This window comes from Misgurnus anguillicaudatus, chromosome 17, assembly GCF_027580225.2.
Source record: "Misgurnus anguillicaudatus chromosome 17, ASM2758022v2, whole genome shotgun sequence".
Taxonomy (NCBI): Eukaryota; Metazoa; Chordata; class Actinopteri; order Cypriniformes; family Cobitidae; genus Misgurnus; species Misgurnus anguillicaudatus.
Genome location: NC_073353.2, coordinates 40,821,096 through 40,846,968, shown reverse-complemented (window position 1 = coordinate 40,846,968; position 25,873 = coordinate 40,821,096). Strand labels below are relative to the sequence as shown.

Sequence of the window (25,873 nt, the reverse complement as noted above, 5' to 3'; positions counted from 1 at the left end):
TGTCCCTGATGAGGTTTTATGTTCATCTGTAATACTGCAATTATCCAATTTATAAAAAAATTAAAGCAAAAACGTTATTTATTAATTTAAAACTTTTTATGTTATGATAATTGTTCTGCATCTGATCTCTAACAAAATTCCTTCACAAAAATGCAATTATTTCAGCTTTTTGCAAAAAAAAAAAATATTTTTAAAGAAAAATACTCATATTTAAGAGTTTATAAGCAAATATAGATAGGATGAAACGGTTTTCCCCGTGTTTATTATTTGTTTGAAAGCCGAGGGTCTGTTCTTTAATTTGATATATTTGTATGTTTATATATTTTTAGAAAAAAATTTCCTGAAAGGCATTTCGTGAAAATCACAAAAAAATGCTGGCAGGCAACTTTTCAAAAAATGGCTAGCGGGGAATGAGTTAAATATATTTTTTCATGTACATTTTAATCTATCATGACAAACTATATATGGTTAGAAAGGTCTAAGAATGTAGTTTTATTATTTCAAAACCTTTCAGCAGTAATAATAATTAGTGACAGTAATTTATTAATTTGTGACAAGATTATGTAGCAAACCGTTGACACCTAGTGGCCAATGCTGGTAAAACCACTAAAAGTGTAACAAACCTAATTTTTTGCGATCATTTTATGTATAAAATATATACTTTATTGCATTATTTTTATTTATTACCATAAATGTAAACTGCAAAAACATTTTTCTTATTTAATTTTTCACCTCCAGACACTTCCGTGAAAAACTTTAAAGTGTCTTCTTAAACACTAGACCAAGATTAGCCTTCTATACCAAAAAAATCCCAGTGTTATATTAATTTAAAGGTGTACATCAAACCCCCCCCCCCCCCCAAAAAAAAACGACTGTGCCAGTTAAGGGGTTAAGACCTATGTTGCAATTAAAAAATACAAACAGACAGGCAGAATAAAATAAATAACACGTCTCCAATTTTATGCACAACCCTTCAACAGTCTCTTACAAAAATTAAACAAGTTTACAAAAAATAACCCAAAATATAATCTACATAAATCCATGAAAATATTAAGTAACAGTGGTTTTTGACAGATGTAAACAGTTATAAAAAGTAATTACATATTTCATCTGCTGCTTTGCAGTTCTGTATTGCATTTATATTCTGAACACATATTCTTGTGTAATAGCGCCCCCTTCTGCTATTTTCTGATTTTGTAAGTCTGCATTGCTGTCACAGATCATGACCACAGTAATCATTTTTATCTTGTTAAATATTCTTAACACCACTAAAGTTTTACAAAAAAATAATAAACAAAACAAAATGCAAAAAATCCCATCATTAAAACAAAGCGTGAACAAAAATCTGTTTAAGAAAAATATATTTTTTATGATTTTGTCATATCTCAATTGATCACATACTGTATATCCTAAAATATTGGATAATTTTTTTTCAAGAATTAAGTTACAAGGGAAATTCTCAAAATGTACCCCTCGCTCAAACATTTCACCCATTTGAATAAAATTACAATAATCTGTATAAATTTATCAACAATCTGTATAAAATAAAATAAAAAATCATCAAAATAATGTTATTTTCGTACCGCATTTTATATACTTATTTTATATACTTTCTTACCCTCCTAAGACCTGGTGTGTCCACATAGACATCAAATTTTTTGTTGTTTGCACCATAATACTTAATGCTGTGTAACTGGAACCTAAAAAAAATTGGTTATTTTATTTATTGGTTCTTTCTAACCCCAAATAGCTGGAAGAAATATCAAATGCAAGCCAAACCAAAGTTCGGGTCTTAGGAGGTTAAATTACACAGTTGTGATAATACACACTTGAATAAAGATGCTAGCAATGCCATACACTTAAAATTTCTGTCGAAATGACAATATTACTGCCAGCTGTTTGTCAGTGACTTACTGTAGATTTACATTTATGTTCAACAGTTTGTTCACAGCTAAATGAACATTAAACATTAACAAGACTTTATCTTCATAGACTAAAACTAAAATAAAGCATTTTGGGAACCGAAAAATGAAAAAGGTTGATGAGGATTTTGGTTCCTAGAATGCTTTGCATGACGCTGTTAATTTATAGTTTTATTCTGCAAAGACAAAGACTTATTTTTAATGTTCCTTAAACTTTAAACAAACTGTTGAACATAAATCCACATCCACAATATGGATTGGCAAACAGCTCCATAAATCTTTTACAGTGTAGAAGAACCATATTGGTTCCCATTTGAACCATTCAGTCAGAGCCATTTAACCACAATAGACCCCTCGATAATCAAAAACGACCAAATCCGCCCCCCCCCAATATTTGATGTTTTAATATACATATAACCCTGAATGTTTTTGTCCCCCCAATGTGTGTTTACAGCCTTCAATTCAGTCAAAGGTAACTCACTTCTTTCATAACTTTTTATAATCTAATAATTATAATCACTATTAGAACCTGACACTGAAAGGTTCTTCAGATCGATGTTATGGAACCATGATTTTTCTATGGCATTGTGAAGCACCTTTATTTCAGAGTGTACTGCATAACAGACACGACCCGTCTCACATCCCTACATGCAAAATCCATTTTTGAAGAGGAAATATCAAATACTTTATGAAGTCTTTGGTGCTGTAAAATCTTCATGTAACATGACGGTTTAAATATAAGGCCTCTGTTATTGTTAGACATGCGTTTTACGTTCAGAAACGCAGTTGACGTTGAGCACCGATGTGGACGAAGTGAGTTTACAGTCCAAAATTAAATGTTAAACAATAGCAGACTTTAAAATCAAAGGAATGAAGAGGATGAAAGAAAGACTAGAAGAAAGAATAACTTCACTTTACTGCACTTTTCTAAGTGCCCACCCACAAGACGCCTTGGCACTGGCATACAGGAATGTTTGTGCTTTGGAGATTTTCCACCTTTCCAGCGGCAGTAGTTTCCATGTACAAGATAAATTAAAATCCTATCTCTGTAGTACGTAGTGTGCTGTATGTGCAGGGTCCAAAATTAACACTTGAGTGAAAATTAAAACTGGGTATGGCAAGAAATAATATGGAGTTAGCTTCACTCAAATAAAAAAATGCAACGAGGCGTGCACATCAAACTTTAGTGTCGTCTTCTGCTAAAAACAATTGTGCATCTAACAAATTCTCGCGGTAGATATTTTAGCATCACATCTTTATCCAAATGGTTTATATGAAGCTTAACGTTTTCTTCAAAATTCCATGTGGTGACACATACTGTACCTAAAATATATTTTTGTCAAGGCACCAAAATAAATCAAGAAAATAATTTGGTTGACGTTTCACATAAAATGTTTTAAATAAAATCAATATTTATGACAGATTCTCTATAACTTAATAAAAAGTTAATTTTGGACCCTGCGTGTGTGTGTGTGGTCTGTTTAAATGAAGACCCACTGCTGGTATCTGTCAGATGGATCGCAGGTCGCGAGAGAAGGGTTTTCATGATGAGACGTCAGGCACTTTTTCGAGCCCTTGTTAAAGAACAGCTGATCCTGTAAAAGAGAATAAAATAACACAGTGGGATCTATCAGTGCTTTTGAATCCAGCCAAATCACAAAACCAAACATAAGAAAGCGTTAGACAAACAGACGGACACTAAAACTGAAGCTGGGAGATTATTTCCTCTCCTCCTCGCTGTTCTTGCAAATATGTTTTATGTTAGTCTGCCCAAAACGTTTAGTTTTGAGTTTACACAGGCAAACCCCAAAAGCTCTGTTGCAAAACCTATTGGGTTACTAACCCAGACAATATATTAAAGGTGCAGTGTGTAACTTCTAGAAGGATCTCCTAACAGAAATGCAATATAATCTACCTACTTATATTATCAGAGGTGTATAAAGACTTTACTTCATGAACGGTATTGTTTTTATTACCTTAGAATGAGCCGTTTTTATCGGCTACACTGCAAAAAATGATTTTCAAGAAAAAAAATCTTAGTATTTTTGTCTTGTTTTCAGTAAAAATATCTACAAATTCTTAAATTAAGATGCTATTTCTTGATGAGCAAAACGACCCAAGAAAATAGACCAAAAATATCCAATTTAAGTGAATTTGTGCATAAAACAAGCATGAAAATCTGCTGATAGGGTAAGCAAAAAATCTTGAACATTTTTCTAAAACACTAAATTCAAGAAAAATTTGCTTACCCCATTGGCAGTTTTTTTGCTTGTTTTATGCACAGAATAACTTAAATGTGATATTTTTGGTCTAAAAACTAGACTTATTTTCTTGGGTCGTTTTGCTCATCAAGAAAAAGCATCTTAATTTATGAATTTTTAGAAATTTTTACTTAAAACAAGACAAAAATACTAAGAATTTTTTTCTTGAAAATCAATTTTTGCAGTATACACACAAAAACTTTTCATTAAAATTATCAAATTTAAGTGATTTTGTGCATAAAACAAGCAAAAAAATCTGCCAATGGGGTAAGCAAATTTTTCTTGAATTTAGTGTTTTAGAAAAATTTTCAAGATTTTTTGCTTACCCCATTGGCAGATTTTTTTTGCTTGTTTTATGCACAAATTCACTTAAATTGGATATTTTTGGTCTATTTTCTTGGGTCGTTTTGCTCATCAAGAAAAAGCATCTTAATTTAAGAATTTGTAGATATTTTTGCACTGCAAAAAATAATTTTCAAGAAACAAATTATTAGTATTTTTGTCTTGTTTTCAGTAAAAATATCATACATTTTTTATGTGCATAAAGCAAGCAAAAAAATCTGCCAATGGGGTAACAAAAAAAAATCTTGAACATTTTTCTTAAACACTTAATTCAAGAAAAATTTGCTTACCCCATTGGCAGATTTTTTTTTGCCTGTTTTATGCACAAAATCGCTTAAATTTGACATTTTTTATCTAAAAACTAGACTTATTTTCTTTCTTGGGTCATTTTGCTCATCAAGAAAAAGCATCTTAATTTAAGAATTTTCAGATATTTTTACTGAAAATAAGACAAGAGATTATTTTTTCTTGAAAATATTTTTTTGCAGTGTACTGTAGCTTCACTACGCATTTCGAGCTGTGGACTGAGCCATTGGTTGCAATTTACAATCTCACCATTAGATGCCGCTTAAATCTACACAGTGCACCTTTAAGATATCACATGATTTTGCATTTCATACATGGAGCACTGTTTGTACTAAAGTTGCTGTCTACGTAGTGCTACCCGAACTGATATCCCCTTGTGTCATGCCAATAAAGTAGGGCTGCACGATATATCACAAGTGATCATGCAGCTCTACAATAAAGCAATATGAATTGAGAACTGAATTGGGCAGGTGACTTTAAAATGTTATTCTACCTTTCTTAATTCCCATTTCTGTTGTGATCCGGTCTGCGTGTCGTGTCCTTTATACTGGCAGTCCTCTAATTTGACGGCTCCGTCGGCCGCGTGCAGGCAGAGTTCCTTCTGTATATTGTGTCTGATTTCATGATGGGTCGAATACTCAAAGTACTGAATGATCAGAGAGGAGAGAAAGAGAAACACGTCATAAAACGAATAACGATAACACATTAACCTGCATGGACATTCCTGAGAAAGGGTCAGCTCACCCTTAATGAGAATTTTGTGATTATTTCTTTTACTCCCTTATGTCGCTCTGACCTTGTATTGTTTTCTTTCTTTTATGAAAGGCAAAATGAGATTTAAAAATCTCTGAGCCGTTTTCCATATATTAAAAGTGAATGATGAATTACACTGCAAAGCTTGTGAAAAAAGGCAAAATTTTTAAGTGAACACAAACGCTTGTATTGAGATCTGAATTATTAAATAATTGCACCTTTAAATGCATTCTTTTGCTCACACACACATAGCTTTTACTATTTATACATTTGCTATATTTACTATAAATAAAGCTTTTACAATACTTTTATAATGCTTCACCATTTTTGAAGCTTGGCAGTATAGATTACAACTTTTAGGGGCGGTTTCCCCAACAGGGTTTAGATTAATCCAGGTCTAGGCCTTCATTATATTAGGACATTTAGGACGTTTTTACTACACACCTTCCAAAAACAATACTGGTTTGCATCTTGAGACAAAGCAATGGCACTGAAATATGAACATGTCGGTGCAAAATGTTTTTTTATTAATTGGGGGGTTAATGCTATTTTATGCATTCTGACTTAATAACACAGTTAAAGAGTTGTAATGCTCATGCTAAACAAATGCAAAGTATTTCTAATCAACCTCACCCCTCTTTTCTACAAGATTGAAAAAGTTAGTTTCGAACATGGGTACCCGTTGCATATCAGTGACCCCCATATTCCTTTTATGGGCACTTCCACCATAAAGGCACGCCCACACATCTATCAGATTGAGAACGAGGATGCTCATTAGCATTTCTCTTCAAGAAGAAGTCACAGACATCACTGCATAAATAAATGCAACATGTAGTCCATTGTGACTTAAATCCTCTTCATGATGCATTTTTGATGGATGCGACTTATACTCCAGAGCAACTTAAAGTCGATAGGATAAAACATTTTTGTTTGTTTGAAAGCAAACGGTCTGTTATTTCATTTTCTACATTTGCATGTTTATATATTTATAGAAGAAAATTTTCCTGGAAGGCATTTTGTGAATCTTTGTGAAAATCATTTTAAAAAATGCTGGCGGGCAACTTTTTAAAACAGGCTGACAGGGAATGAGTTAAACATGCATTTTAGGCTGGGACTAGGATAAGCCCTGTCCAGGAAACCACCATTTAATGTTTTTAAAAGAAGAAACTACACAATGCATGACTGAAGGTATTGTAGGTATAAAGGCATTCATTCATTTAAAATTTATGTCTAGAAATAAAACACTGAGATAAACATTAAACATGGAAGAATACCTCGTTCCAAAGCACTTTGCCCCTATCTAAATTAGTTTGTGCCTAACCCGTTAAGTTAAAAATGAGAGCGGCCTAAAATGTCATGTCACAGATTCATATAGAGTACAGAACGAACTGTTCTCAGTCCAGTCAGACGCAGTACTGGTTTCCTCCCATTCCATGGCAGGGATACATGATGAGAGTTTTTCCTCCCTCATTATTTTCACCAGCGTCCAAACAGGCATCCTTACCAATGCTCTTTATCTACAGAGAGAGAGAGAGAGAGAGGAAGTGAAATGAATTGTTGTGTCCTACCATCAAAGCTGAATAAACACAGAGTCATGTTTTCTACAAGATCTACAGCATGGTGGGAAACCACAGCAGTAAGACACAACATGCTGTGGTGTGGCGAGAGAGAGAGAGAAAACTGCACACACACACTTACCGAACCAAACTGCACTGGATTGAGATCAGGCAGAAAGACCTCCGGATAGACGTTTTTCAAAAACCAGGAAAAACTTTTACATTGAAGCTTTTCTTTGAGATCCACACGCCTGGAGATGTCTCCATATGAGTGCTGTGGAGAGAGAGAGAGAAAGAGAGATACTTCATTACAGAAACTGACTTTGTCTCTCATCACAAGACGTCCCACACCTTTAAATCTGTCTGTCTGTCTGTCTGTCTGTAGGTAATAAGTAGTCTCAGAAATTTAAGGGATTTCTGTGGTTTACTTTGATGCAGCAGATGCACACTGCCACCAACAGAGACACAGATATACAACCTGGACAATATAACTACAGGATGCCAGATTGTTTATTTTAATCAAACTCAAAACTATAATCACTGATAAAGTTTGCCTGCAAGAAAGCACTTTAATATCACACATTATAAAAGTTTCCATGATGGACTTCACCTCTTTGGCGATCTGTGCAGCCTGCTGGTTTCTCCTGTAGAAGATTTCTTTATAATCGTCCATCCACACCTCCGCCAGTCGCACCTGATTGCGAGCGATCACCTGTGTGCCTTTAGGGAAGGTGTGGGGACTCTTTGTACGAAACACGTGACCGACAACAGAACAGGGCAGGATTTCCAGCTGCCCTCCGCACTGCCACACCTACAGAAACAAGGAGACAACGACAAAGGCTTTATTACACATAACTGTTCAACAGAAATACTTGGTTTATATGTCTTTAAAAGCAAAATGATACTGTTTGAGAGAAATGGATTTGTATTTTAAGCATGTTTAGCGAACGCTACGTCACATACATCTAGATAAAGAAATGGAGGCACACTGGCACCACTTCGATATGCAAGATAATAATTTGTCTCATGGCTAGTCGTCATATATCGCGACAAATCACGCAGTCATGAGACACAAGAACCGAATGCGTGTTTTCTGTACGTAGGTTCCTTCAATAAAAAACACATAGACTGTAAAAATATGCCACTTTTTTTTTAAATCAACATAAACGTTTATGTACTTTAACCTAAAAAATAAGTTAAACAATTTTAACTTGATTTTATAAGTTATGTCAACTTATCACAAGCCAAACCTTGTTTGTTTGTTGTTTTAACTTCATGCTGCATGAAGTGCAAGTGTATGCACTTTTGAGAAATTATCAGAAGATCAAATTTAGGACAGTTTCTACACAGCATTTTATAAATGAAGCCCCAGAACATTTTTTAACTCTTTCCCCGCCATTGACGAGTTGTCTTGTCAATTATGAGTTATTATTTAGCTGATAAATATGCCTTTCTGGACGAATTTCAAAGTGAAAGTGTAATACCGCTTTTATCCGAATTTATCAAAAACAGAAGTTAAAAAGATTTAATGATTTATTATAACTGCCTTTATGTTTGATAGTCATTCTGAGTCTGATCTGTAACATAAATTCCTTTACAAAAACGCAATTTTTTAAGCTTTTTGCTCAAAATGTTGTATTTTTGAAGAGAAATATCCATATTTCAGTGATTAAATTAAGTGGAAAAAGTAAATATATAATTCCCATTTTGTTTGTTTGTTTGTTTGTTTGTTTATTGTTTGTTAGAAAGCAGAGGGTCTGTTCTTTCATTTGATATATTTGTATGTTTATTTATTTATAGAAGATAATTTTTCCTGCAAGGAATTTTGTGAAACTTTTGTTAAAATCACAAAAATGCAGGTGGGCAACTTTTCTCAAAAAGGCTGGCGGTGAATGAGTTAATATACCTCTAAATGTGTTAGACTAAAGAAAGAAAATCAAAAACACCTTAGATAGCAGTGTCTGTTGTGAAGCGCATGCGTGAGACTAAATTCACGTGACTGCAGTGACGCGGATGACGTGTTATCTGGTGCACCCCAGCTGGGGTTTTTTGTGCACCTGAGCTTTGTTTACGGTCTGAGGGAGACGCACGCTGTAAGTTGAAAAATTTTTTGCAAACATGTCTGAGGATAGCACGTCATCCGCGTCGCTGCAGTCGCGTGAATTTGGTCTCGTGTATGCGCTTCACAGCGGACGCGGAAGAGTGTTGGTATATGTGGTTTATAGGGACGTGAATAATTTATATTGCTATAAACATGGTTCCTTCCTGTGTCCCCTTAAACTGAATGGCTTAAAAACAAAAACATACTAAGTGGTACTTTTTCATAAATTAAAGACTGGCAAAAGGTTTTTGTGATGGTTTGAGTTAGGGACTGGGGTAGGGAATAGAATATACAGTTTGTACAGCAGGGGCGTAATTTCCACTGGGGACAGGGGGGACATGCCCCCCATTTTTCAAAATCCCATTCATGTACCCCCCCCCCCCATTCAAAGTCATTTGTCATGATTTTTTTTACCGCATGCCGTCACGAAGGAGCAGGACTGAGGGTCTCCCTTAACTTAACTTACTGGATTTTTTAACACCATAGCCCCTTAACATTTGTAATAGCAAGAAATGGGATTCAAATAAAAAAAAATCCCTATTTTGTGTCCCCCCACTTCTCAAACCATTGTACAATATAAAAACAATTGTGTCTATGGAATTGTCCTTGTAAACCACAAATGCCTAAATGTGTGTGTGTGTGTGTGTGTGTGTGTGTGTGTGTGTGTGTGTGTGTGTGTGTGTGTGTGTGTGTGTGTGTGTGTGTGTGTGTGTGTGTGTGTGTGTGTGTGTGTGTGTGTGTGTGTGTGTAATGATGTAATAATGTCTCACCCTAAAGGACATTTCAATATTTTCTCCTCCCCAAATCTCCATTTCCTCATCGTAGCTTCCGATCTCATAAAAATAATCTCGGGAAATAGAAAACAACCCGCCTGCAAACGTTGGAGTCCTGCAAAGGTAAATGTGATTGTGATGTAAACGTTTCTCAGCTCTTAATGTTTTTCCATTAGACAGAAAATGACTGTGTGTGTGGATAATACAAACATTTAATGGAAAATTAACAATGAAATCTAACAAGCAGGGCTGGACTGGGACAAAAATTCGGCCCTGGCATTTTGGCCCAAACCGGCCCACACTACATATATTTACAAATACCACCCATCTTTGCACGCCTTTAAGCAATAGCAACTCCAATTCCATAAAAGCACTAAGCCCAATTAATAGCAGGTAGAAAAGAGTGAGAGTTGACACAACAAACACTTCTAGAACGTGTTATTTATTAATGCAGTAAAACTGTAGGCTATAATCCACATGAATCCTTAAACAAGCTTCATCCTTCAAACATTTGTAAACATTTTTGTTAGGTCCTAAAAACACTATTCACTACACACCGTAGCCTATAATAAATAATGAACACAACAAAAATATTCCTATCTGATTAACTGTCATATTATATGTTGATTACAGTTTTTCTGAATTGCTAAAAAACTAAACCCCAATCTCTGAACCAAATTCATAGCGACCTAAACACATTCGTCATGCACTCTTTTGGCTAAACTCTAAACAAACTTCTGAGTAAAACACACATTTTACACTGCAATGAACTTGTTTTATAAATGCTAAACACAGGCAGGCTGCTAAAGATAAACACAACTACAACTCAGTTGTCATCAAGCAAACACAACAACTCAAAATTGTACACGCTTTTTTCTAATGGTATTCTTTACCAATTGTGTGGATTGTAAACAGTCTGAGAGGCAGATGAAGAGTACCCTATGATGAAGAACAGGACACCAGAGACGGTGCAATTGGCAAAATTTGCCATTGAATTGCTGACTTTTAACAAAATACAAGTGCTGCTTACAGTAATATTAAAACCTGATTATTACTTGCAGTACTTACAGGAAAGTATTCACTACTACATTCACTGAACTAAACTTGTGTGATTACAGTAATAGAGCTTTTTAACATTATCTGTCAAGTGTGTTGTTATATACAATAAACATATATTTTGTCTGTAAGCAGATGTCCTGGATTGTTTGATTTTGCTTGAAGAGAAATTACATGTTTTGAAACAGACAATCAATGAAAATCTACGAATCAGATACACTCTCGTAGTCACTAACACAGTCTCACCCCATGTCGTCAATATTTGACGACACTTGACCATTCGTCATTCGTAATATATTTTTTGACGAACTGAGGACTTCAATACTATTACGTCCGTTGCATTCTCTTCTCCTATTTACTTACCATTTTCGCGTCGGTTTAGGGTTAGATTACGCAAAATTAAACAGTGTACGCGAAATTAAACAGTGTACGCGAAATTAAACAGTTGTCACCTGGCGTTGGGGTTAGAGTTAGGTTCGGGTAGGGATGTCATTATGTAAATCTAACCCTAAACCGACGCGAAAATTGTAAGAAAATAGGAGAAGAGAATGCAACGGACGTAATAGTATTGAAGTCCCCAGTTCGTCTGGGTTGTAGTCACAGAGCAAAGAGTGCAATTATTTTGTTGCAGCTTTATCACCATAATTGTGTGTTTTTGACTTGGTTTTATCAAGGGGTATCTATCTAAACTTGTGTTTTGAAAGCAGTTCTGCTTACCGCAACTCACTTCTCCCTCGTCTCTCTCTCCCTCTCCTCACTGACATTTTGCGTGCTGGTGCTGCCAGTGCCACGCGCCACCATCATCATCATCACCAGCGACGCGAGTTGAAGAAAACAGTTGTGTTATTTTCCAGCGTCTGCCTGAAGAGTCTGTTTCTTTTTGTCACGCAGTTTTTCTGCACCTCCCTTGAGTTTTTTTCTCCATCTCTCTCTCTCTATTTTGACACGTGAACTGACCGACGTTGCACGCTCGCTTGCACAGAGACCAAAGCGGTGATTGGGCCAGCTTTATGTCATTAAAAAAATAACCAATTGGCTGCTGCTTAAATGTGAGTGGGCCGGTCTATTTAGGGTAAAAAAAAGGACGATGACTGGGCTGGTCCGTCATTGGGCCAGCTTAATGTCGTTTAAAAAAAATAACCAATGGGCTGCTGCTTAAATGTCAGTGGGCCGGTCTGTCTGGGAAAAAAAGACGCTAACTGGGCTGCTCAGACAAAAATAGTATGAGATGGATCGGCCCAAAAAGTACGTCGGCCCACCGGGAAACTGCCCGGTCTGCCAGATGGCCAGTCCGCCCCTGCTAACAAGGTTCTGAGTATTATCAAATATATTTACTTTCTCGGTCAGATCATTAAAAGCAATGTTGTAGTTCACCCAAAAATACAATTCTGAGTTTAACAGCCTCAATCGTCATTCCCTTTTATTGCACTGTGAAAAGCATTGCGGTTTCAAAGAAGACAGTCATCATGATGGCAGAATACCCAAAAAATTCTTACCTAATCGGATACGTTTCATCTTTTCGTCTCTGTTTCTCATGAGCCGGAAGCGTCTCCCAGCCGAAGGACAGGGCCCAGTCGAAATTCCCTCGGTTGTGGTTCTGTCCATATGGTGAGGGCTTCATGAACTCAAATGTGTTGAGGTCTATGGTGGTGATGTCTGGACTCACCACGGCCGTGTAGTTCTCTGCTATCCGAGCCAGCAGAGGCTCCAGCCATCCTTGAAAGCACTCGCCTGCGAAATATCATTCCAGTTTTATTCTGCTGTTAAACTTTAATTCTATAACTGAACAGAATCTTGAGACATTGATATGGTAGAACGTGTTACTTTGCACTATATTTAGTTAGACAAGCCATGTCACTGTATCAATATAAAGGATCAGCAACTAAAGAGTAAAAAAATATAAACTTAGAGATAACATCTTTTCTTGTAGATGATAAAACAAACTTCATACAGGTGGTAAGCATGCAAACCAGGAGCGCAAACTTGATTTCATCAGGTTGTAATATATATTGCAACACAAGTAATTTTACTCTTAAAGAGACACTCCACTTTTTTGAAAAAATGCTCATTTTCCAGCTCCCCTAGAGTTAAACATTTTTACAGTTTTTGAATCCATTCAGCTGATCTCCGGGTCTGGTGGTAACACTTTTAGCATAGCTTAGCATAATCCATTGAATCTGATTAGACCATTAGCATCGCGCTCAAAAATAACCAAAGAGTTTTGATATTTTTCCAAATTAAAACTTGACTCTTCTGTAGTTACATTGTGTACTAAGACCGACGGGAAATTAAAGGCGCTCTTAGCGAATTGACGCGTTTTAGACCATAAAACATTTTTTGTTACATACAGCAAACATCTCCTCACTATCTGCTTGCTGCCTGTCCGCTGATCAAACTGTAAAAAAACGCCATCTCTGTAGACAGCTCAGGCTCGACAAACTGCAATATCAACATAGTGGCCAAACCTAGCACAACAAAACATAACAAAGTGTTCCAGCCAATAAACGACAAGAAGGATTTGGGGGTGGGGGTTGGGCGCGTTCATGAAAGCACGGACGGGAGAGGGAGGGGGAGGCATTAGCTACGCTCCGTTTGTTTGAAAACAGTTCAAACATCAACAGGAAGTGACGTCGCACATTATTCGCTTAGAGAGCCTTTAAAAGTTGTGATTTTCTAGGCCGATGTCTATGAACTATACTCTCAATCTGGCCCAATAATCAAGGACCTTGTTGCCGTAACATGGCTGCAGCAGGCGCAATGATATTACGCAGGCCCGAAAATAGTCCCCTTGGTAACTTTCAATGCAGGGGACCATTTTCGGGCAGTGCGCAACATCATTGCGCCTCCTGCAGCCATGGAATCAGCCTAGAAAATCTTAACTTTTAATTTTCCGTCTGTGTTAGTACACGATCTAACTACAGAGGAGTAGTATGACTTTGGTCATTTTTTAGCGTGATGCTAATGGTCTAATCGGATTCAATTCAATTATGCTAAGCTATGCTAAAAGTGCCACCGCCAGACCCGAAGACTGACTGAATGGATTCCAAAACAGTAAAAATCAAATGTTTAACTCTAGGGGAGCTGGAAAATGAACCCATTTTCAAAAAAAGTGGAGTGTCTCTTTAAATTTACTAAAGTTACTACATCTACTAAATACAACAAAAACAGACGGCACACACCCAGGGGTCCCCAGAAGGTTCTAAGGGGTTACCGAAAAATTGTAGGAAAAAAAACAAAGAAAAACTGTTATAGTCGACTATGTAGCCAATTATTAGTTTATATTATAATATCTATATAATATCTTAATGCCTGACACAGTTTAAACGCTTCATAATGCAAAAAATGTATTAATGGATATATATTTTAGGAAGGGGGTCCCAAGCAAAATGTTCATTATACTGGGGATCCTTGCCATCATAAAGTTTGAAAACCCCAGGCTGAATTATTTAAGTATCCCTTTAAAGGGATAGTTCACTTTAAAGTCATCATTTACTCATCCTCATGTATGGAAGTCAATTGTCACTTACTGCTGTGTGTTTACCATCTTTTCTCAAAATATCTTCTTTTGTGTTCATTAGACAAAAGAAATTCATACAGGTTTAGAACAACATGAGGATAAATAAATGATGACAGAATTCTCATTTTAAAGTGAACTATCCCTTTAATACTCTTGGGGGTTTCTACTAAAAGGTTTCAAGAACATCAGTTTCCCTGCAAATAGCGTAATAAATACAACAAATTTTAGCAATGCAGTTATAAATAGTGACGCCCAACTTCCAGTTAACCGCACCAGTGCTCCACAAACATCCTTAAAAAACACTGTGAATCTTTAACAAGCATAAACTCAGACAGAATTTAAAAAGCGACACATTCTTTCCTACAGAGAACAACTCTTGCCGACCACAGGCTGCTTGAGTGTTTGTTTTTATTAGTGGTCACAAGGACATTAATGTGACTTCAGGACATTGGAGTGGGAGCTAAGAGCCTCGCCATGACTCAGACCCTGAATACTCGCAGTGGGCATCCAAGAAGGTGAGAGTGTCTCCTGTAGCCACCGAAGCCCCGAGGAGTCGAGCCGTGATCAGACCTTTCCTCTCAAGCTGACGGACCACTCGGACAATGTGTAACTGTTTCAGGTATTCGTCCAGTTCGTTCCTCAGTCGATCTGTGAGAAACACAGAAATGTAAAAAGTTTAGCTGGTCTCTCTGCATGGTCATGCTGGTTGCTGATGTTGTTTTTGGTCAGCCACACAGTCCCAGGTGACCAGCTGACATGTCAAAAACTCCTTGAAAACTATTAAAGGGATAGTTCACCCAAAAAATGGAAATAATCATTCCTCAAAGTAGTCCATGTGACATCAGTAGGTCTGTTAGAATAATGTTAAAGCATCGAAAATACATTTAGGTCAAAAAAATAACAAAAATTACAACTTTATTCAGCATTGTCTTCTCTTCCACGTCTGTTGTGAAGCGCATGCGTGAGACTAAAGTCACATGACTGCAGTGACGCAGATGAAGTATGACACGGCTGACGTGTTATCAGATGCGCACCAGCTGTTTTTTTGTTTTGTTTTTTGTGCGTCCAGGCTTCGTTTACAGTCTGAGGGAGACGCACGCTTTAAGTTTGAAAAAAAAACTTGGAAAACATGTCTGAGGATAACACGTCACTGCAGTCATGGGACTTTAGTCTCGTGCATGCGCTACACAACAGACGCAGAAGAGAAGACAATGCTTCAACACATTCTAACTGACCCACTAGATTTTCAATGAAGGGTCAACAAGCTTTCTGACTAAATATAAAACATCTTAAACTGTGTTCCGAAGATGAACTTGAATGACATGAGGGTGAGTCAGTAATGACATTTTTTTTTTCATTTTTGGGTGAACTATCCCTTTAAAACAGATCAGCTAAACCATCTTGAACATGATTGGAGACTGGTGAACCATCCTAATCTTTAAGTGATAGTTCACCCAAAAATGTAAATTACCCCATGGTTTACTCACCCTCATACCGAGCCCCTAAGGTGGAATTGGAGTAAAAAAATCTAAAGTTTAGTTTCATGTGCTCACATAAAACTTACATGTGCAGAATTTTTTTTAAAGTTTAGTTTCGTGCTATCACGTGAAACTATCGCACAAGCACACGTGAAAGCGATAGTTTCACGCGAGCGCGCGAAAGTTTCACGCGAGCGCGCGAGAGTTTCACGCGAGCGCGCAAAACTAAACTTTATTTAATTTTTTATCCATGTCCACTTAGGGGCTCCATACCCTCAAGCCATCCTCAATGTATATTTTTTATGTTTTGGGGGGCTTTGTGCCTTTATTTAGACAGAATAGTTGAGATTAGTCAGAAAAATGTTGGGTGGAGATAGGAGAGCGGGATCGCCAAAGGACCGGGAATCGAACTTGGGTCGCCGTGAGCACACTGGCGCTATATGTCGACGTACTAACTATGGGGCTATCGCCGCCAACGTACATGATTATCTTTAATCAGACGCAAATATCAGAGTTATATTTAAAAAAATTCTGGCTGTTCTAAGCTTTATAATGGTAGTAAATGGTGCTTCTGATATGAAGCCCACGAAACTCCATCCATCCATAATTCAAACAGCTCTAGGTGGCTACTAAAGGCGTCTAAAAAAAAACTAGATTCCGGTAATCTAAAACGGATTTTTTCCACATTCTTCACTAAATCCTGTACGCTACGTCCTGCGTCGGAAACGCACAGTCGCGTGAATGGGTGTCGGTCTATACCGGAAGCTTTAGTTTGTAAAGTTTTATTTATTAATATTTGTCTAACAAAATCGCATCGACTGCCCTCAGAAGGCCTTTATTAACCTCTTGGAGCAGTGTGGATTACTTCTGTAAAGTATGGATGGGGTTTCAAATCAAAAGCATAATTTCCCACCACTATAAAGCTGGGAACAGCCAGAAAATCTTCCAACACAACTCAGATTGTGTTCATCTGAAAAAAGATAATCATATAAATCGAGAAAGGCTTGAGGGTGTGTAAATCATGGGGTAATTTTCAGTTTTGGCTGAACTATCCCTTTAGGCTTTCAGCAGGGAGTGGAGCTTGATTGTTGTTTAACTACCTTAAATTATATATAACTTACCATTTAAAACAGGTTCACTTAAACTTATTCTATGACACATGATATGACATTTTATGCATTATCCTCTTCACATTCATTTCAAGGTAGAAAAATAACACAAGTTATAGCTAAAAGGAATCCAAACCGCACAGCATGATGTGCTGTAGGTTTTGGCTCTGACTCTGACGGTAGGGGTCTGCTGTACTCTTTGGTACTGTACCCTACACACAGCGTGCTGCTCTTTCTCAGCAGAAACTAAAATTGCATGAGAAAGAGAGAAAGTGTGTGTAATTAAAATAAGACAGAATGCTAAAAGGGTTGTTGAAAGCCAATTCTCTGGTCTCCATTTCTCACATGGCAAGTTGCCAGTATGTAAAGGTCAATCCCTGTGTGACGGAGTCCAGGACAGACCATTCCCACAAACCGGAGAGACCAGGTGTGCTCTAGTGCATTTTAAAGGGTTAGTTCATCCAAAAATGAAAATATTGACATTATTTACTCACCCCCATGTCGTTAAAAACCCCAATTGCTTTCTTTGCATTTTATTATGTTTACTTTTGAAGAATGTGCAGCAATCGGAACAGCACCGATATCCTTAACACAACAGTAGAGCACTAAATTGCACAGATGCCCGGGCCAATACTTTCATTAAATAATAAATTGTATTTTAGTTTGCTTTTTACAAAACTAATACTTGTTGGACACTTCAAGACAAAGTTGGAATATACGGCAAAATATATTTTATGGAGTTTAATCATATGTGACCCTGGACCACAAAACAGTCATAAGTCGCACGGGTATATTTTTAGCAATAGCCAATGATACATTTAATGGATCACAATTTGTTATTTTTTTATGCCAAAAATCATTAGGATATTAAGTAAAGATCATGTTTAATGAAGGTATTATGTAAATTTCCTACTGTAAAATATCAAAAATGTATTTATTATTAGTAAAATATGTTGCTAGGACTTCATCTGGCCAACTTTAAAGGCCATTTTCTCAATATTTTGATACTTTTGCACCCTTAGATTGCAGATTTTAAAATAGTTCAAATATTGTCCCATGCTAAAAAATAGCTGCGTTTCCATTGCATATGTGCGCAAAACTTTAGCGTTATTTTCTAAATGTCAACAAAAGACAATGACAGTGTTTTCATAAACCGATGATATGCAACTGAAACATAGTTTTTCCACTCACGATAAGTCATTCCAACAATCACATCGACTGATGGTGGTAGGTTTATTATTATCACATCCACAATTATTTTTAACCAAAGGAGACATAAAAGTATTCAAACATTAATGCCAAGGAAAGCCTCTTATACTTAGGAGCGGCCATGTATAGGTGTTTCTTGGAGGTGATAGTACATTATTTTAAATCAGAAAAGATGTAGGAGTGTTATCCAAACATTATTGGCAAGGAAAAGCCTTTTATACTTGGAAGCGGCCACATATTGAGGTGTTTCAGGGAGGTTTTAGTTCATACCACGTAATCTATAAATAATAATTATGTGACTTACTTGCATTAGGTGACCTGAAAATGCAAAATACAAATGCGTTTCCATTGCAGTTTTGTGAAATACACCTTTTCGGAATTGCCTCAAAAAGCACCCCATGCAAGCATAAATACTTTTGCGATACATGGGAGTTTTTGCGAAATTGACGTGTTTCCATTGGCCAAATTTTCAATTCGCAATGTCAAATTGTGCAATTTAAAGGGTAATGGAAACGCAGCTACTGATGTACAGGGTCACATGGAGTTTTGCATCCTTTTCACTCAGGCGTCCGAATTTACTCCCAATATTACATGAAAAAGCAAAACAACACTTTAATAAATGTTAAATGGAAATGATAAAAACACAACTGTAACTTCATAAAATTGTTCATATCAAATAAATTCAACAGAAATTGTCTCCCATCCCTTGTGGCTGATGGAAAAGACATGTGTTTACTGTTTAGTGAAACTGCTGTATTTTGTCAGAAATTCATGTCAACTTGAAGAAACAAGTCAAATTGACCCAGCAAAGCCACATGTAAGTTTTGCTAATAAAGGTGATAGTAGCATTTTCATGTGTCCAATCATTTGCATTTACAATAAATTAACATCCACCAGTTAAATCTGCAACACACACCATACAGGGTTCCCACACCTTAGTTAACTTCAAATTCAAGGAGCTTTCAAGGACTTTCCAGGTCCAATACCCTCAAATTCAAGGACTAAATGTGGGGACACATTTTAAGTAAGAGCAAGGTTACATCGTGTTACCTTTTAAGATACATTGTTACAGTTCCCTTTTGAGGGAACAAACGCTGCGTCACTGTAGTGACATTTTGGGGACGCCTCCAGGGGTAAGTGTGTCTGAATATGTATATCAAATTCAACCAATGGTGAGGCTTTACGACAAAGACAGGGTTATGCGGGAGCCAGGAAGTATATCGCTATATAAAATAAAGACGGCGTTACAGGGATGCAGGAAGTATGGAAGAGGAGACGCAGCGTCTCGTTCTCTTCTCAGGGAACAACAGTTACATACGTAACCAGAGACATTTTCATGTGTCAAACACAACTATGTAAAAAAGCATTTTGGTATGAATCAGCATTCACATACAGATGATATAAGCATTTAAAGCGAACAGTTATGTGTGCTTAAAAAGTCTAGAATTTTTATTATATTATCCTACACTACACAGGGAACAATGATTTTTTTCCCCCAGAAAACTTCTTGCATAAATTAAATTCAAGCACTTTCAATGGCCTGTATCTATGCATGTATATTTTTAAAAACTTCCCAGGGCCTTGAATTTTTCCCCAGATTCACAAACTTTCAAGGATTTTAAGGACGTGTGGGAATCCTGACCAAAACCATTAACCACAATTAGTACTATGTTGGGCCACTATTTGATGTCCAATTGAAAATCCGAGTCTTGAAGATAAAGCATTTAAAAACAGAAACCTACCGCCTTCACACTCATTCTTATTTCTTCCCCCGTCAGAGGTCTGTTTTTAAGAGTCCACTGATAGCTCCCCAAACTTCAAGCTTCCTTCACTAAACCCATCTGAGAACACTCAAATATTGCTGTTTCCTGTATAGTAACCTTTTCATGAGCGGCCTGCTGACAATAATTATGCAAGACGGGTTGCCCGACTGGAACCACACACCCATTAAACCGTATAAAGAGACCTGAGGGGGAGTTTACCGTCAGAGCTGGCGTCATCCACGAGGATGATCTCCTTGAGAAGAATAGCAGGAGAAGTGTGCAGGACGCTGTAGACAGTACGCAGTAAAGTGCTCCATCCTTCATTATGGAAGACGATGATCACGCTTGTGGTCGGCAAAGCTGGACAGCGTTTAAACGTCTGCTCTATGCATCTGTTAAAACATGGGAGACATAGAGAAAGGGTTTGGTATTGGTTGAATTTTATTTCATATTTGTGACCCTGGCCCACAAAACCAGTCATAAGGGTACTTTTTTTTTAAATGAAATTGAAGATTTATACATCAACTGGTTGAATAAATAAGCTTTGGTGTATGGTTTGTTAGGATATGAAAATATTTGGCCGAGATACAACCATTCTGAAAATCTGGAATTTGTGGGTGCAAAAAATTTTAATATTGAGAAAATCACCTTTAAAGTTGTAAAGTAAGTCCTTAGCGACACATTACTAATCATTTTAATATATTTATTGGAGGAAATTTACAAAATATCTTTATGGAACATGATCTTTACGTTATATCCTAATGATTGTTGGCATTAAAGGGGAGATTTCACAAGACTTTTTTAAGATGTAAAATAAATCTTTGGTGTCCCCAGAGTACATATGTGAAGTTCTAGCTCAAAACACCACACAGATAATTTATAACATTTTAAAATTGTAGGTGTGAGCAAATATGTGCTGTTTTTGTGTGTCCTTTAAAATGCAAATGAGCTGATCTCTGCACTAAATGGCAGTGCCGTGGTTGTATATAGTGCAGATTAAGGGGCGGAAATATCCCCTTCTGACATCACAATGGGAGCCAAATTTCAATGACCTATTTTTGCACATGCTTGCAGAGAATGGTTTCCTAAAACTAAGTTGCTGGGTTTTTCTTTTTTACATTTTCTAGGTTTATAGAAGCACTGGGGACACAATTGTAGCCCTTAAAGATGGAAAAAGTCAGATTTTCATGATATATCCCTTTACAAAAATGATAATGTTGACCCATACAATTTGTTGGCTATTGATAAAAATATACCCATGTGACTTATGACTGGTTTTGTGGTCCAGGGTCACATTTATGAGTAGTGTTTTACAAGGAAAAAAACTGGTAAATACACTTTTACTATATTAAAATTACAATTTGTATTGCCATAATATCGAGGGACAGCTGTACATTTTTAATTCCCATGGTTTCCCTACAAATACCATAGTTATAACTATGGTTATTTACTGTAGTTTAAACAATGGTTCATTTTCATTAGAACTGTTTTAATTGAGATCTCAGCTAGTAAACGTAGAGGTTACACACAGGTGCATTCACTTGATTCAGGCTACGTGTAATAAAAAAACTGATGTGAATACAAAGGCTGGTCATGTCTTCGCAATTACAGTATTTAATGTGAATAAAAGATCCGGGCTATCCTCCAGGAATTGATAAGAGGAACTTTATAGTAAGGATCTAATTCCAGAATAGGAATTGATTTTCGATTTCCAATCATTATTTATATTATAATTTACCTTCATACGTATGCATTTCACATACACCTGCTCTACATTGCATATGGACTGATTCTGAAACCGGCCAAACTAATATCAAGACAAATTTTTATATACTTGTTCAAAGCCCAGCCTTAATTGTATGTTACGTGACACTTCTTTTAACAATGAACAATTGGAAATCCAAGCGTGGTTTTGTTTGAATCAATAAAAGGCAAGAACAAGCATGTTAAACTAAAGAAAAAGTGCTGACCTTTGTCAATCTCTAATTAATCTCAATAGCTGTGTTTAAATAATCTGTCAAAGCTTGACTTCAAAATACAGGAACAGATCTCAGATTATATTTAGACTAAATTAAAGTTTATCTTTGTTTGTAATGTAATCACTGCTGTTTTGAGTTTTGCACACATCACCATAAATAATTTAACAAAAAGCAAAAATAATGTATCAACATCTGATGCACTTTAAGTATAAAAGTATTTGTATTAAGCTAAATATTCAAAATTAAAACATTGCAAATGCACACTTCTGGCTACTTTCAATACGAGGCACTTGACATCTCAAAAGGCACCTAAGAGCTGATCTGAGACCAGCCCAGTGGACCAAGCTCTCACCCAATAAATGTTGCTATAAACCGAAAGACAAACATTGGTGATGTTTGTAGAGGTGACAGAAACCAACACCAGGCAAGAAAAGCAAACAGGTGGTACGTACTCCGGAGGTCTGGTATCAGGTCCCAGGTCTCTGCTGAGCGAGATCCGATCACTGGCGTACAAGTTAAAGCAGTGCTTCTCATCTCCTCTATCCTTCTCCTTCTGCTCCTCTGGACTTAGGTTGTCAGTGTGAAAAGGTTTCCCAGAAGCCCCCGGTTGACTGGGGTTCTGCGGGGGCCTTTCCAAAGCCGGCCGGAGCTCGGCGGCCGTGTAGTATCCGGCTAAACAGGCCGGGCTTCCGTCGTTTCCCTGCTGCTGTCTCACGGGAGCTTTGATCTGCATCTTTGGCATGGCATCCCGAAAGTTATTCACGGCTCCCATCACCATCCCAAAGACGGCGTCCCGTTTCACCACGATTTCCTTGAGCCAGGGCTCGTTCTGAGAGTTCTGACTGACCACTTCTCTCTGCATCAGAAACAGAAATGTCACGAACACCAGCGCAACGGCGGCGAGCTTCCATGGGCGCAGTCGTCTGCGCAGAACCCGGCGGAGAAATGTCATTCTTTTGTGGCAGGGCTGAATGGAGGCTGCCGTTCAGAGAGTAGGAAACAAAACTTCACCTGGCACACACCCTGCGCGTAACATCGCCGGCTGTCAAACCTGTGAATCAGGGAAAAAGGTGGTGACGCTCACAAATCCTGTGAACATTTTAAAAGCCAAACTCTGACAACTGGTTTGGAGGTAGGAATCCTATTGAGAGGCTTCAACTGGAGTCCCAGATCTGAACATCCAACATAAACATTTACTTTGATATTTAAGCCCCTTTTAGGTAGCTGGGAAATCATTCATCGCATGAGAGAAGTCATTTGGTGAACTTAATTTCTTTGAAAACATCCCCTTGGAGAGAAACTTTCCAAATGATAATTGGTCCTTTTAGCCAATGGAAAAGCATTTATCATATTTCAAATGTTCAGTATATTTTTTACATTACTATTAGAAACTATTGAAAAGTGATTTCAATGTGATTTAAACATTTTAAATCTTCTATTTAACATACATATAATGTAAACAATATTAAAATAAAAAGAAATAAATGTTCACCCCATCTGGAAACTATACAAATTAAACTTTACTACATTATAAAATCAAAGAAAGCAATTATTGTAATGCAGATGAAAAGATAAGGCTACTTCATGCTGCACGTCATTCTAAACCACGTAAGCATTGTAGTGTTAATCACTGACACGAAATCAGTGTTTATACAAAAACACATAAAGAACACTCATCTCATACAGTAAAACAAATCTCACATACCGTCAGAGATTCAGAATATATCCAGAATACATCTTGACAAATGTGTTGAACTTCACAGCGAGTGTCACAAAGTTTGCGAGTGACTTCCACGGCGGCGTTTAGTGTTGAATAATCTCAGCCGGACTTCCGTGTCGCTGGATTCAGGTGCGTCTCAATGTTAGTGGGCGGAGCCTGCAGGTAGAGGGCGGGGCGTGCGTAACGCTTGCGTATACGCCACATCTGCCCTTCATTCATCAGGAGGGTGCGTCAAGAGACGTCATGAAAAGACGTGTAGAATGTTGCTGATCCACATATATGGGTGGTGGTATCCTTAAACTAGGTAAACTTTCTGTACCCTAGGACAAATAAGAAAAATACAATCATTCTATTTGGAGAATAATGATCATAATCAACTTTGAATGGTCTTAAAATTACCATGCTATTTTTTGGGGTTTGGCTTATTAAATTTCCCCTCGATATTAAATTAATAAAAAGTGTTTCATTTAAAATAACATGTACATTTATGGAAATTTTACTTGGTACTTTTCCTATAGCTTAATCATATTTTCTGTTCATTTAGAAACTCCTTTCACTGCCATCATCATGACATCATGACAAGCTTCATAAAGCAAAAGTGAGTTTTTCTAAATAAATATTGGTTTTAATGGAAATTAAAAGTGACATAAGAGCAAACCATGACCCGAGAGAACGTAACATTAGGTTATTATTTGAAATTCAGAATCAATCTTATACATTTGTATTGCTACAAATCATCATCAACGAAAGTGATATTATTTTTATTAACTCACCGAAATAATGTTTAATTAAATTACATAAATACAAAAGACAGAACTTAAGTAATAATAGGCCTAAAGAATAAAATAAAAAGCAGTTAAAGCATTTGAACACAATTTACCTCAAGTTTAAAATGCAAGACCTCCATATGTGGCGATGACTACGTTAGTTCTTTTATTCTATACGGTTTTTTTTTTGTAAACTAGTAAAGATAAGCTTGACCAGATCGTATTTCTGCAGATTACTAAAACTTTTTATAGAAATACTTCCTTAAATTACAGCACAAGCTTATTGATTTCTTGAAGTAACAGAGTTGAATCGGCTGTGATGTCTGAGGTAACGCGATTATCACGCGCATCCGATCCGCGGGGATGTTGCTGGGAGACGCGTAGCGCAGGAACGCGCATCAGCTCACGAAGTGAAGCGCCTCAGTACCACAATATAAAACATTTCACTTATTCCTCTAAAATATTTGTCAAACAATCCTTAATCGCATTAGGTGACTGACATGATCGAGGTTTCATGTCCTAAAACCGTCAGACACGCTTTATCCAGAAGAACTTCACACATCTCCGCTATAGATGACGGGTGACATCGAAGTAGTAGCAACTATGTTAAACACCCATTCAGTCACAATTATCGGCACAATAATGCACCCCTGTTAAACAGAAAACATATGAAGAAAGTGCACTTACCAGACATGCTGTGCCCGCGCGGAGTTTCATCCAGCGCGTCCCCGTGCGCACGCACTTCATAAAGCGCGTCTGTGTTTGCAGGGCAAAGAAAAGAAACCGGACACGAACCGGACAAGAGAAGAATACCAGAGAGGCTCAGAGTCCTCATCTGTGAGGTTCCCCCTTCACAACCTCCCCATATACAAAGATGAATTCACTTACCTCACCAAAACAAAACAAAAATCACATCTCTAAAAATAAGTTTCTTTTTACGTGAACGCAAGTAAATTCTACCCAAAATGATTTTGAGGTACACATAAATGCACTGCACAAAGATAAAAAAGAAACCATAGCAAATAAAGATGACATATATGTATAGAATCCTAAAAAAAAATACAATATTGACAACCTGTATAGAAATATTAAAGTCAAACTTTATTTAATTTTGGATTGGGATGTAGTATCACACCCTGGATAGTAAAGATGGCTTTAAAGATCAGTGCATTGTATAGGACACCATGAACCATGAGTGTTAAACTGATCTACACTAAAAATATTTGATTTTTCCTAAATTTGAGGAGCAGATACATATTAT

The 25,873-nt window shown here is 36.9% G+C and overlaps 1 protein-coding gene across 2 annotated transcripts; it reads right to left on the bottom strand.

Moving 5' to 3' along the window:
• Positions 1–934: 934 nt before the first annotated feature.
• galnt3 (UDP-N-acetyl-alpha-D-galactosamine:polypeptide N-acetylgalactosaminyltransferase 3 (GalNAc-T3)) lies at positions 935–25,633 on the bottom strand. Of its 2 annotated transcripts, XM_073854770.1 has the most exons (12): positions 25,300–25,633; positions 23,831–24,165; positions 22,578–23,176; positions 20,366–20,538; positions 15,086–15,235; positions 12,567–12,801; positions 10,012–10,129; positions 7,751–7,951; positions 7,283–7,414; positions 7,003–7,101; positions 5,325–5,480; positions 935–3,517 (listed from the first exon to the last, which is right to left on the bottom strand). In XM_073854770.1, the coding sequence occupies exons 3-12, from the start codon at positions 23,075–23,077 to the stop codon at positions 3,404–3,406; spliced, it is 1,878 nt and encodes a 625-aa protein (XP_073710871.1). In that variant the 5' UTR covers positions 23,078–23,176; positions 23,831–24,165; positions 25,300–25,633; the 3' UTR covers positions 935–3,403. The 2 variants fall into 2 exon arrangements, with proteins under 2 accessions (XP_073710871.1, XP_073710872.1); XM_073854771.1 differs by lacking the exon at positions 25,300–25,633 and having other exon boundaries at positions 23,831–24,604.
• Positions 25,634–25,873: the final 240 nt, after the last annotated feature.

What these genes read in the sequence shown, in the direction of transcription:
- galnt3 (XM_073854770.1), bottom strand. Translation starts at nt 23,077, where the DNA reads ATGACATTTCTCCGCCGGGTTCTGCGCAGACGACTGCGCCCATGGAAG. An exon ending in ATATTGAAATGTCCTTTAGG is followed by an intron (nt 7,952 to 10,011) that starts GTGAGACATTAT and finishes TTGTTTCTGTAG; the next exon opens with GTGTGGCAGTGCGGAGGGCA. An exon ending in GCCATGGAATGGGAGGAAAC is followed by an intron (nt 5,481 to 7,002) that starts CAGTACTGCGTC and finishes TCTCTGATCATT; the next exon opens with CAGTACTTTGAGTATTCGAC.